The following is a 12,660-nucleotide window of genomic DNA, read 5'->3' as shown; positions in this document are numbered from 1 at the left end:
CAGTGAGAACAGTGATGTGGGCAGACACGAAGGGAAAGAGAGACACAGGTCCCTGGTTCTACATGAATCCTTGCTGTCTTTGTCATTTCTGTTTTATGTCTTTGATGGCCTGTGTGCTCCATGAGGGTGGGAATCACGTCGCATTCACTGCCGAGGACCCTAGAGCTTAACACTTGGCCTGGTATGTGGTCGTTATTCCAGTCCAGAGGTGGAAGTCATTGTTAAAAGAAACAAGGAAGTGCAAGAATTCCTGTTCAGCCAGAAGTCTTATAGCCATAGGCAAGGTGTGGGCAACCAAAGCTAGGTTCTAAGATGTATGCTGTGTGCATTTTCCTGGGGCACTGTAGTTTTTCATTTAGCTTTGTGATGTAGAAAATAATGTTTGTGCACAACCACTTTGTGTGTGTGTGTGCACACGCATGCTACCACTTTTTGCTTCCTCCTCCAGCTCTCAGAGGAGTTCATTAATCCTGCTATCGGGTAAGCATGGAATTGCTGGTGGTGCTGCAGGTGAGATGGGATGCCAGAGAACCGGAAGCCACCTCCCGTGGGCAGGAAGCGGGCAAAGCTGCCCGCTTCTCCCCTCAGGGTATTGCGCAGACCTCCCCACTTCACTTTTGCTTTTGGCTTAATCACTGACTTTCCGGGAAATGGCTATTTTCAAAGTTGACCTAAGCCAAGGGCATTGTGCCTTGAACTTCAGTTTGAATCTGAGAGGCAGCATTCGCACTGGTCACCTTGCTGGTTTACCTAATGATGCAGCAGCGAGAGTCAGTGAGTTGCTGTCTGCGCCCAGAACGGACAAGACCCACAGGGACTCCGTGAGATTGATGAGAGGTCAGTAGTTTTTGGTTTTACCAATGAGAAAACTGAGGCTCAGAGAAGTTACTGTGTATTTTACTCCATGGTCCTCTAGAACCTTGGGATCTCTTGTCCCACCCCCTGGAATTTATGCATTTATATCAAGCTCTTAAGCCAAAATTCCAGACTCTAAAGACACCTCAGAAATATTCAGAAATTGTAAAGAATTCCTGCTTTAGGCCTTTGAGCCATTTGAAAAAAAGTCTAACCTTATACTTTTAGCTTTATATAAATGGGTCGCTTTATGGACATCCCTCGGCCCTTAGAATTTGTGTCAGCGTCACTGGAAGAACATTGAATTTCTATTTATTTAGGTACAACAGGTCCCCTCAAGAGCTCAAAGTTAGGCTCCCTAATGTTGCCTGTAGTTTTCCATTCTGGCCGGCAGATGGCAGCAAACACCTTTGAATGGGTTTTGAATGTGTAACAACTTGGGGTTCAATGCTCCCTCATTAAACTGAACAGTAGATTTTATTTGTATAAATGTTACTCCAAATAAGCATCCTCTTTGGAGTTCCTTAAAATTGAAACTGTCGCTCAACTCAGATAATGTGGCCCAATAGAAAAAAAGGATTTGTTAACACTAATTAATCAGGTCAGTCATATTGATGAAAAATACACTAAGCTGAGGATTTATTCCCTGAATGGATTGTGACATTCCACCAATGCCTTAAGTACTCTCTTCAACCACAAAACTCACAAAACCAAACCAAAGCCTTCTTTCCGCACCAGAAACACAATTCCCCAACTTACAACAACCTTCTTGTTCTGTCATATAAGAGGGGTGAACGCGGACCTTTTCAGCAATGGAATATTTATAATGGTTCTTAGGAAGCAGCGCTTTTTTTTTTTCCTGAGAAGGTAAAAAACTTGACATTGTTCCCTTGGCCTTGCTATCTTAAAAGTCTGGGGTTTTTCTTTCTTTCTCGGGTGCCTGTCCCGGGAGAGCCAGGTCCCAGGAGCAGACTGCAACCGGCCTGTGCTCCCAGCGAACCGCACAAGGCTATGGCCTGTGTAGAGGTGTCCACTTAACCAGCACCATAAACACTCTCATCCAAGTAGGTGACATGCAGCCCTTCCCTTAAACATATGGCTTTGGAGCCTAAAACAGAGGCAAGGCCTCTTGACCTTTAATTCTGACAGTGGCTCCTGCAATGATGAGGAGGTGGGTGTACTGATCTTGCTTCATTTTCTCCAACATTTGTGGGGCGAGTCTCGCTGATTGCCTTAGACCACATGTGTACTACGAACATATACAGCAGAATTCAGCATCAGATGAGCTTGAAGGCCTCTTGCAATCCTCAGATTTAATGGTTCTAAGATGAACTACCGTGGGCGCCAGGCTCCTTCCCAGGTACCAGGGCATCTTAAAGCAAGTCCCTGTGCTGGTCCTCCAGTCACATCTGGGAACCGGGCCAAGGGGATGCTGCCTGACCAAGCCTCTTGTTGAAAAGACATTTGCAAAGCGGTTTAAGGGGAAAAAAACCCTGCTGGTTCAGTACCACTTGGCAGACTCTTCTGCAATCGGGTTGATTGTTCCTGACCAGAAAAAGAGAGAAGCTCAGAGCAGAACCCGGAGGTGGGGCAACTGCAGAATGTTACTGTTAAAAGGGAACTTCCAGGCCCCTAAACTTACAAATGAGGAAACCGAGGGCAGGGAGGGTAAACTACACGTCCACGTCCAAGGAGAGAGGCAGAGCCTGAACTAGAACTGAGGCCCCACACATTCAACACATACCTCTGGGTCCTGGGAAGTATGCCAGCCCCTGAGTAAATACGGATGATGAGTAAGAGAGGCTTACTCATAAGTAGGAAGGGGCCCCCGGGGTTGTTGCTGGGTGGGGGGATACATGTAAACAAATATATGATTACTTAATGACATGGTAAATTTCATAGTGTAAGTTTGAAAGTGACGGCAGAGAAAGGCTCTTTGGAAGAAGTGATGGAATGTTACAATGCGTCTGAGGAACACCTAGAAAGTCTGTGTGGCTAAGGCCTGTTAATGAGCTCAACAGAAGTCAGAGTCCAGGGCCTTGTGTCGAACTTGCCTCTGGACTTGACCTCTAAGCAGTGGGTCCAGCAGACACGTTAAAACAGCAGAGTAATACAGATGGAGCTGCTGGCTCTGTGGAAGGTGGACTGGAGTGAGGAGCAAGAACAGACAAAGAAAAGAGGCTGGATGAGAGAGGTCTCTGACGGAAAATCAGAACTTGATGATGGATTGGACGAGAGAGAAAAGAGAAGAGGCTTCAGGGTTGATTTCTCTATTTCTAGCTCGGAGGAGTAGGTGGGTATTATGGGTTTAATTGTGTTCCCTCCAAAGATATGCTGAAGCCTGAAATAGAATCTTTGTTGATTAGTGTCCTTGCAGGAAGAGCAAAAGCACAGACACGGACAGAAGAGGGCCAGGCGATGCTAGGGGCTGAGAGCAGTGCGGCGCCGCTGTGGCCCAGGAATGCCAGGAAAGGCTGCAAACTGTCAGAAGCTGGGAGGCAGCCACTGCACGGATTTTTCCCTCAGGGCCCTTCAGAAGGAACCAGCCCTGCTAGGGTCTGGATTTTGAACTTCTGGCTGCCTGAACTGTGAGAGAATACATTTCTGTTTTTGTAAGTCACCCAGTTTGTTGTACTTGGTTACAGCAGGCACCAGACACTAATCTAGTGGGTGATGGTACCCTTGGTCTTGAGAGGCCCTGCGGGATGGAGTGGGTGAGGGGAGGTTACAGTCACAGGGCCAGGACTGAAATTCCAGTCCTGGTAGAGCCCTCGGTGGCCTGTCGTGACCTGTGAGCTCATACGGAACAAAAACCTTCTGGGCTGGATGTACTAGTAGGCATGTGTCCATCATGCAGTCTCCTAACATGCCTCTCCATAGTATGAATTCCTTTTGAAAGGTGTGTATGTATTCTTTGTATTTTGTAAATCTGCTTATACTAATGAAATATTCACATATCAAGAATTTTTCAAAATTTGTATTTTTTTCTTTTTTTGGAGAGAGAGGAACGGGTTTTTTTTTTTTGCTAGTGGACAGAAAGGGAAATAAGTGACCAACATGTTCATAAACAAATTAAGTTCTCCAAACCATAATAGAGCCTTATACTCAGCAACTTAATAAAAATTCTCAATATTTTGGGAAGGAAATGATAAACATGCAAATGCGCAAGATAAGCAGTGTGTCTGCTCATGAAGAGATTGGCTTGGAGACAGAACTGCTCATTGTCCTGAGAAAAAAGAAAATAGGTGTCCTGCTGGGGTCCCCTGGCCTTTGTTGGCTCCTCCACCCACGGTGCCTGCTGGCTTCTCCTCTCTGAGCTTCTCCCTCGGTGGGGAGGCCCCAACTCTCTCCTGAAGACACGGGCCTTGGATAGTTCCAGTCCAGCGTCCTGGGTCCCGGCATTGCCATTCATTCTCAGTGACACCCAGGACAACCTGTGTCCCAGTCTTACAAGTCAGCTCAAGCTATGACTCTAGGACCCAGTCCCAAGTGTGTGAGTCAGCACCAGAGACTGACCCCGTTCACTGTGTCTAAAGTCCCTTTTTAGGGACTTCAGTGTCTGGAGTCTCGTCTTTCTCTTGCCAGACATCCCTGCTCCAGCCTCTGGCCCCAGCCCTGGGGTTGGGGCCCCTGCTCCTTCTGACAACTTTCTTCCAGTTTGTCCACTTGGAAGGCTATTTCATCATCAGCTGACCGTCACCGCAGTGCTGATGTTCACAGGTAGGAGACTTTCTAATGCTCTGAGTGCAGAAGCTGACTGTGCTGAGGAAGAATGAAGAATCCTGGGCCCCACCCACAAAACGTTCTGATTCGGTGGGTCGAGGGCCCTGGCACCTGTATTTCTAACAGGCCTCCCCTGACTGCGATTCAGCCAGTTTGCTGACTGGCATTTCGAAATGGCTCTTCCTATCATAGGCTCTTTCCAGACCCTTCTCCCTGCTTGAGAGATGTGAGCAGAGTTTCAGGGATAAAAGTGCCTGGAAATGAGGCCTCCAACTGGGTAGTTTCTCGAGGTCCCGAGATTCCAAACGAGAGCTGTGGCGTCAGATAGGAACATCAGAGATAGGTTCAAAGGCATGAGCAGTGGGGCGCAGTGAGTAAGAGAAGATACTCCGTGCCTAGTAAACGGAGTGTGCGAGAGTGGCGGCCTCTGAGCCAGCACCTGGCTTCTCATTCTGGCTCAGGCTTCTCATCTGTGAACTCTCACCTCACAAGGTTGATAGAAGGATTAAATGCGTTAACCTAGTACAGTCTTAAAACATGCATTCTAGATGCTATATAAGTGTTTGCCATGATTCTCATTACCCTTTTTATGTCAGGAACAGGAAAGGAGGTGCAGGAACCTGAAGTCCGTGGGGCTTCTCTTCACCTTGTCTTCCTTATGACCCCCGATCCCAGCCGGCCCCCACCTCAGAGGGCCTGTTCTCGTTCCTGGGATGGTCCCCTCCAGGTAATTGTTGTTCACTATTTTACTCGCATCTTTTGGTCTAAGGTCAGTCCCTCAGAGAGTCATTCGGTGACCACCTCATCCACAGAATTGCTGGCCCCCGTCCTGGCACATCCACCCCCTACCCTGCTTCACACCCACAGCTTCATTGAGGACCCGGGATAATGCACCCTGACATCACATTACTTTTTTTTTCTTATTGCCTTTTCCCTGTCACTGAAAGTAACCTCCATGAGGTCACGGGTTAGCATGTATCTGGTTCCCTTCTGTATTCCCAGCACATGGGGCAGTGCTTAATAGGTAGCTGGCACTGGAAAAAGAATGAATGAATGAATGAATCTTGCTCTCTCTCGTCCCCCAGTCCCTTTGCAGCCATTGTCCTGGGACCACTCTGTCCAGGGCAGGCTTCTCAGCTGCCCACTGCTGACGTGTACGGGCAGCCACTCCTTCTTTGTGGGGTTGCCTTGCACACCGCAGGGTAATTTGGCAGAGTCATTTGGCCTCTGCTTATCAGATGTAAGCAGTAACAGCCCCGCCCTGGTCGTGACAAACAAAAATGTCTCTAGATGTTGCTAAAGGTCGCCTGGGGGTCAGAATGGCCCTGGTAGAGAAATTCTGAGGGGTGTCAGGCTGATTCAGCTAGTACAGTGGTGATGGTCGTTATTATCTGTATTGAAAGTTGGATGCCGAGTAATGACAAAGAGGACTATGAATGTCTCATTGAAAACTGCACGTTATCCTGGGGCCTCAATGAAGCCAATCACTTCAACCAATTATTTGGTGATGATAATGATGATAACGAATAATAAATAGGAGTAAATGTGCAGGGAAAGGTCACTTAGAAGTCAAAATTATTAAATAAGATTTAGGCCAATGATTGTATTTGACTAAAAAAAAAACCCCAAAACTATCCAGAAAGAAGTTTTTCCCCTGTTTTTTAAAATATTTTCTCTATTTTTCTAGGAAATCTTGTCAATTTCCTAATTTCTAAACACTTCTTACAATGGAGTAGAAGTCCAATAAATAAAGAACTGAAAATTGTATTCAGCATTATCAAAGTTGTTTGAGTGTTGTACATGAAATTTGTTTAAAACGTGGAGCTTTCATTTTCATAAGTGATGAAGAAGCCCAGGCAGATTCATTTTATTTTTTTTTCTTTTTCTTTTTTTAATTGTAATTATTAGGGTGACATTGGTTAATAAAGTTATATAGGTTTCAGGTGTACGATTCCATGACGCATCATCTGTATTTTGTATTGTGTTTTCAACACCCGGAGTCAAGTCCCCTTCCATCACCACTTTTCCCCCTTCTACCAGCAGCGCCCACTCCCTTCCCCTCTGGTAATCACCTTGCTGTCAGACATATTCACTGTAAAGCTTTAGATTCAACAAATAATCCAAACTGTTTTATGGTACATTTATGCAATGGAATTCTATGCAGCAGAAAGAAAGAAGGAGGAGCTCCTACCCTTTGCAACAGCATGGATGGAACTGGAAAGCATTATGCTGAGTGAAATAGGCCAGGTGTTGAAAGACAAATACCATATGATCTCATCTTTAACAGGAAGCCAAACAACAAAACAAACAAGCAAGCAGAATATAACCAAAGACACTGAAATAGAGAACAGGCTGACAGGGACCAGAGGGAAGAGGGGAGGGAATTTCAGGGGAAAAGGAGAAGGATTCACAGGAACAAGTATAAAGGACACATGGACAACAACTAAGGGGGGTGAGAATGGGAGGGAGGTGGGGAGCACTGGTGGGGTGGGCTGGGATGGGAGTAAAAGACAGAAAACTGTACTTGAACAATAATTAAATTAAAAAAAAATAATCCAAACTGGTAGAAAAGTTTCCTCATCTCCTATTTTGGCTTAAAATAAAAAGCTTACTATATTATACTTGAGATTAACTATATAACATTTAACATTTTTTCCTTAAAAGGAAATATTAACTAAAATTGCTTACAGCTATAAAGAACTTCTCACACCATACCTTTAGAACAAAGCAGTAGTCAGTGGGTGCTTTGTACTTCATTTTACACTGAATCCCATAGTAAATGTTGACATTTTCAAACTGTATAAAGCATGCCAGGTCTCTAGATGTCTGAAAGAGAAAAAAAAATAACCTCAACACAGCTGACAGTTAATAGTTTCTCCAAAGTTGTTCTTGAGGGTACGACCAAGGATGACATTTCAGTAGAAAAATAATGAATTTTATGCAATTTATTGAAGCATCTACCATGTTTAGTTTTCCAAAAGCCAAGCCAGTGTCTTAAGAGGTGAAAGAATTCACCCAAGATAAAAAACCCCGCATGTCACAGGCTGGGAAGTGGCGTGAACATTCCGCTCCGTTCTGGTACCTGCACGTGGACTCCCAGGCTCAGAGCTAATTGGCTGACTTTGAGACATCGTTGTTGATACAGTCAAGACAAGGTGAGCGCCACCTCTTAAATAGTGAAACATTTCCTCCCGAGATTGATAAAATCCATCAGAAATTTCATTCTGACTTTTGCCACTCTAAGTCAGTGATGGATTTCATGACTGAACATTAAGAAAAAGATGTCCCCTTCAGGAGGAACAATGAGAGGTAAATCTGATGTTCAGTAAATTAGCACACACGTCATGCATTTATTTCTTCAGGAGGAAGAAAGGTTCCTTTCAGCTTTCTCTGTGAGGGCTGATGGTGTTGCTATGGAAACAGAAACCTCTCCTCCATGTATAACATGCATTGTGAAGACTGCAACCTCTAATCTACATATTTGGTTACACTTCAATTAGAAATTTGTTCTCCCCCCATCGCATTGCATAACTCTCTACCTAGTTAGTGAACAAAGAGTGAAGGGCAGAATTGCTTCATCTTAGCACACAATTATTTCTTTATTTATGGTTGTTCGATTTTTTTGTATGATGTTTTCTTCTGGATTTTCAAAGTTTTAACTTTTTAATTAGAAAAGTAAAATATATTAATCATTATTTAAAGAACAATTCACATATACATATATAATAAAGTGATAATCTTCCTTTTTCACTGTTTTTTCTAATTCCATTCTTTCCTCCATGAGTACTATTGTTAATAGTTCAGTAGTGCCCTTCCAAATGGTTTTGGGGAAGCATTTATATACATATGTGTATACATACCCACATACACACATACATACTTACACATATACAATTTAAAAATATGAATGAGTCTTTACTATAAATACTGTTTCATACCAATTTACATTCTAACCTCCGTGCCAGAGTGCCCATTTTTCTAATCCACTCCTGCTGAAATTTGGATGTTATCAATATTGTTAATTTTATCAATCTCATGGGAGGAAATATTTCACTATTGAATTTACATTTCCCTGATTTTAATGAGATAGAGAAACTTTAAAAATATTTGGTGGCTACTATATTTGTTTTTTGTCAATTCTCATTAAATAAGCTTTGCTGGGCTTTTTTAAGAGCATGTTTATCCTTTTCTCATTAATTTGCTGAAGTCTTTCTGTTTTATGGATATTTGTACTTGGTTGTACCAGCTGCTGTCTGGCTCTATAGCATGCCTTCAATTTCCTGTTTGGATCTGTGGCCACGAGAGAAAAACAACTTCATACAGTCAAATCTGTCAATTTTCTCCTTATAATTTTGAGCTATTTTAATCTTGATTAAGAAGTCTTCCCCACCCCCACATTATGAAAGTATTAATTTATATTTTCTAAGATTTTTATGTTCCCCTTCTTAAGTATGTTTCATCTAGAATTTCATCTGGAACCTGGTGTAAAAGACAGGGAACTATTTTTTCAAGTGGACATACGTTTCCGTCAATGCTATTGGTTGAAACCAGATTCTCTCCGCACTGCTGTAAAATACTTTCTTCAGTTCCCTTACATCACATGGCTCTCTGTTCATCTGCCATGTTTGTCTCCACCTCTCCTGCTCTCATCTAATGTGTTTTGGAGGAGGAGTTCTACTTCGGAGTTCTTTGTAATTTGGGGGCTGTGATCTTTCTGGTTAATTTTAGAATCTGTCACTTCAAGTCAAAAGAATACAATTGAAAATTTTCTTGGGATTGATTATATAGAAAATTGGGGGGAAGAATTAATATCTTTTCATCTAGTAACACATTACATTTCCATTTATTCAGTTATTTCACTTCCTTTATTAAATTTTATATTTTATGCCATATAAATCTTCAACATTTCTTGTTGATTATTAGGTATTTTGTATTTTTTTCCTATTATTCATAGAACCTTTTGCATTATATTTTAATTAGCATATTGTTTGTGTAAATGAGAAGAATTTGTTATTTGGTAAATTATTTGGTCCTAACAGTGTTTCAGTTGAGTGTCTTATATTGTGAATTAAGAGAATTTTTACCTCTTTCTTTCCAATAATTATATTTCTTAATCTTTTTCTTGACTTTCTGGTTAATTCCTCCATTCTAGTGTTAACAGCCATGAGAGAAATTACCCTTGTCCTATTCCAGTGCAAACACTTCTAATTTTATCACTAAGTGTGCTGTTTGTGGTAGATTTATTTGGGTCTCATTTATATGTAAATGCCAAAGCTATAACATTTCTAAAATAAAACAAATTATTCGAGGGCCCACTGTTATGTCCCCAGCCTGGGACTGGGCTGGAGGTGCCATAGGTGGAACAGTATTAGCTCCAAGGTTGAGACTAGTAGCAGTAGCTGCCCTGGGCCGAGCATCACCCAGAAGGCCTCCCCTGTGTCCCCATAGCAGAGTCTTCAAACAGGTTCTGGGAGCAGACCTGGATATTCGGCATGGCTTCATCAGCATGGGACTGTGGGTTGAGCCTGTTAGAAGAGGCTGCAATCTGTAAATACCCCATTTGGTGTGCAGTGAAGGCAACATATCTCGGCCTACCCCAGATATACGTGAGATTCTAAAGTTTTAAAAAGGTAAACAAAAGATAGAAATGCCCTGAGCCTCAAAGAAAGGTCTTTGAAAAAGCTAATGGTCAGAATGAGAGTTAAAGTTATCTCTAAGAACTTATTGTTTGCTTATAGATTTGAGGCACTAACCCTAAACTACCAAGTAGAAGTTAAATGATGTCTAAAGTCCTTTGCTAAATTCGATGAGAAAGTGCAGATAGTAACCTTAGAGAACAGCTTACCTGTTCAAAGGACACGGTCTAAGATCTAACTGAAGATCTATCAAGACTTCTCCTACCTTTGTGATTCCAATTATGGAAGTTTTGCTATAATGACTACTGAACAAAAGCATAAATACAGGGGGGAAAGTCCTTAGGAATAAAAACATAAAGTAACAAATTAATCTCTAGAAAAATGCTTTGGCCATAACTTTTGAAACCTGACATAAAAATAGATAAAATTCTTCAACTTCAAGAGAGAGCTATGGGAAAAATTACAGAAGGATTTCTGGAAACTCTGTCCCAACAGAGAATGTATTTGTATAAAATTGTAACAATATCATTCTCACAACAAAAAGACTCTACTTAAACTGCCACCTGAGGACTTCTTTAGTTTCACTTTCATGAAAGTTTTTTTTTTTTGCTAGTATTTTTTCTTTCTGACCTTAGTCTTCCCTTTAGGTACGTAATAAATTCCAGAAGCTCGTAAGAGAAAATAGCGCCTTTTCCAGGATTTTTTTCCATCCTCCTTCAAATAAAGGGCTCCTTCAAGCTCTGGCACAATGACGGATGTTCCGCAGAAACTTTCCTGAAATTGAGATTTTAATTATATGAACACATAAAAGATAAAACACATTTTGCTCACCTTTAAACAAACTGGCAAACTAGACTTTAAGCTAGAGCTCATTTTTGTCTACAGTCTGATTGAAAGCATAAGTTTTTTGTTGCATGCTGTTTGTCTAAAGAAAGAGAGAATCCTTGGTGCCTCAGAGTCCTGGCTCCTGAGGTAGACTTCAAGGCTTCCTGACCACCTGAGGCAAGGCTCTCGACCTCGGTTTCCTTACCTGCAAAAATGGAGTAATAATAGCCCCACCTGCATGAGGGAGTGTGTGAGTATGATTTCGGCGTATTGTTAGAATAAGTATTAAAGGCTATTACTGTTATAAGTTGGTAAGTAAAAAAATTATTACTTTTCCTGTAAGCAAAAGATTACTATTTCATTGCTAAGGAATCGAAATATGTAATTCGGTAGTAAAATATGTATAAGTTAGCAACTTTTCATGGGATGGCTTTCCTATCAAAGGAAGCAATCATTAACACTGGTATCTGAAAGGATGGTACAGAAATGTAGATTTTCAGATGTCGAAACTTGCATAGATTTATAAATCTTTAAAAAAAATTTAAACATTATATTTATTCATTCTCAGAGAGAGGGGGAGAGAGAGGGAAAGAAACATCAATCAGTTGCCTCTCACACACCCCCAACTGGGGACCTGCCCTGCAACCCAGGCATGTGCCCTGACTGGGATTGAACTGGCGACTTTTTGGTTTGTGGGACGACACCTAATCCACGGAGCCACGCCAGTCAGGGCAGATTTATAATTTTTAGTACATTTCTTTTAAAAGGCAAGGTAGTAAAATTTCATATCATTCCATCTTCCAGTTCAAATGCTCAAAACTTGTTTTTTGCTTTCTATTTTATAGCTCTCAATCTGCTTTCATTGAGTCTCATAAAGGTAGAATAACTTTTACTTTTGCATCCTTCGAGTTCATTTATATGTAGTGGAACTGGGATACATTTTTTTGTTGTTGTTGTTAACATTTCCCCCAGTTTTCTCCAGATGTAGCTAGTATTGCATGTCTTGTCAATATCTCTTAAATCTAATCAGACTTTTTGGCCAAATTAGAAAGCTGGATAGTGCTGATTTTTCATACCACGACAAGCGTTTAAACCACTGCTGCAGCCCTGTGACAAGAACTCTTCGGGCAACTGTGTGAATGAAGGCGTGATCAGTCCCTGCCTTTCAGCAGCTGATGCGCAGGCACTGCAGACGGTGGCTGTGTGGGACCGCCCACAGCCCTCCCAGCCTGTCAGTCTCCTCACTGCCTGGTACTCGGGCTCAGGACCTGAATCTCCTTGCCGCTGGGGACACCCGGTGCCTTATTCTCCTCAGCTCAACCTGGAGTCTGTTGGGCAAATGCAGAAAGAATGTCCCCGTTTCCACTGTTGGGTCTCCCTGGGAAATGTCCACTGTGATCCTGGTCCCAGGACGCAGACTTGTAACGTGTTTTCAGGACCTTGGGCGTGGCAGCAAGGCTCTGGCGCCTGACGCCTTGGTACAGAGCTGGAGGGCCTGGAGGGAGTAGAAACATGTGCGGGAACCTGGGAAGGACCCTGGTGAGTGGGGGCTGGCACCCTGCAGCGTCTGCGAATTGACTTTGAGTGGGAATGCGGGCCCAGGCAGCACAGGTCTCCTGTT

General features: G+C 42.6%; 2 protein-coding genes across 3 annotated transcripts in view; one reads left to right on the top strand and one right to left on the bottom strand.

The window, feature by feature from the left end:
- APBB1IP (amyloid beta precursor protein binding family B member 1 interacting protein) overlaps positions 1-12,660 on the bottom strand; it is a 90,404-nt gene that overhangs the window by 10,938 nt on the left and 66,806 nt on the right. Inside the window, exons 9-10 of the mRNA XM_053654783.1 lie at positions 10,845-10,988; positions 7,294-7,404 (exon numbers count right to left, since the gene is read on the bottom strand). Of these exons, the coding sequence (XP_053510758.1) occupies positions 7,294-7,404; positions 10,845-10,988 (255 nt within the window). The remainder of the gene's footprint in view (positions 1-7,293; positions 7,405-10,844; positions 10,989-12,660) is intronic.
- Positions 1-12,660, top strand: part of LOC119050158 (protein adenylyltransferase SelO-like) — an 84,756-nt gene that overhangs the window by 65,514 nt on the left and 6,582 nt on the right. Inside the window, exons 19-22 of one of the 2 annotated variants that reach the window (XR_008389614.1) lie at positions 3,222-3,467; positions 4,441-4,575; positions 5,175-5,305; positions 7,622-7,733. The gene's annotated coding sequence lies outside the window, so the exon portion shown is untranslated. Of the gene's footprint in view, positions 1-3,221; positions 3,468-4,440; positions 4,576-5,174; positions 5,306-7,621; positions 7,734-12,660 lie in introns of those variants that run through there. The other variant, XR_008389615.1, reaches the window with a different exon arrangement.

The sequence above is a fragment of the Artibeus jamaicensis genome, unplaced genomic scaffold (assembly GCF_021234435.1).
Source record: "Artibeus jamaicensis isolate MK-2021 breed Jamaican fruit bat unplaced genomic scaffold, CSHL_Jam_final contig_867, whole genome shotgun sequence".
NCBI classification, from domain to species: Eukaryota; Metazoa; Chordata; class Mammalia; order Chiroptera; family Phyllostomidae; genus Artibeus; species Artibeus jamaicensis.
This window is presented reverse-complemented; position numbering and strand designations above follow the sequence as displayed.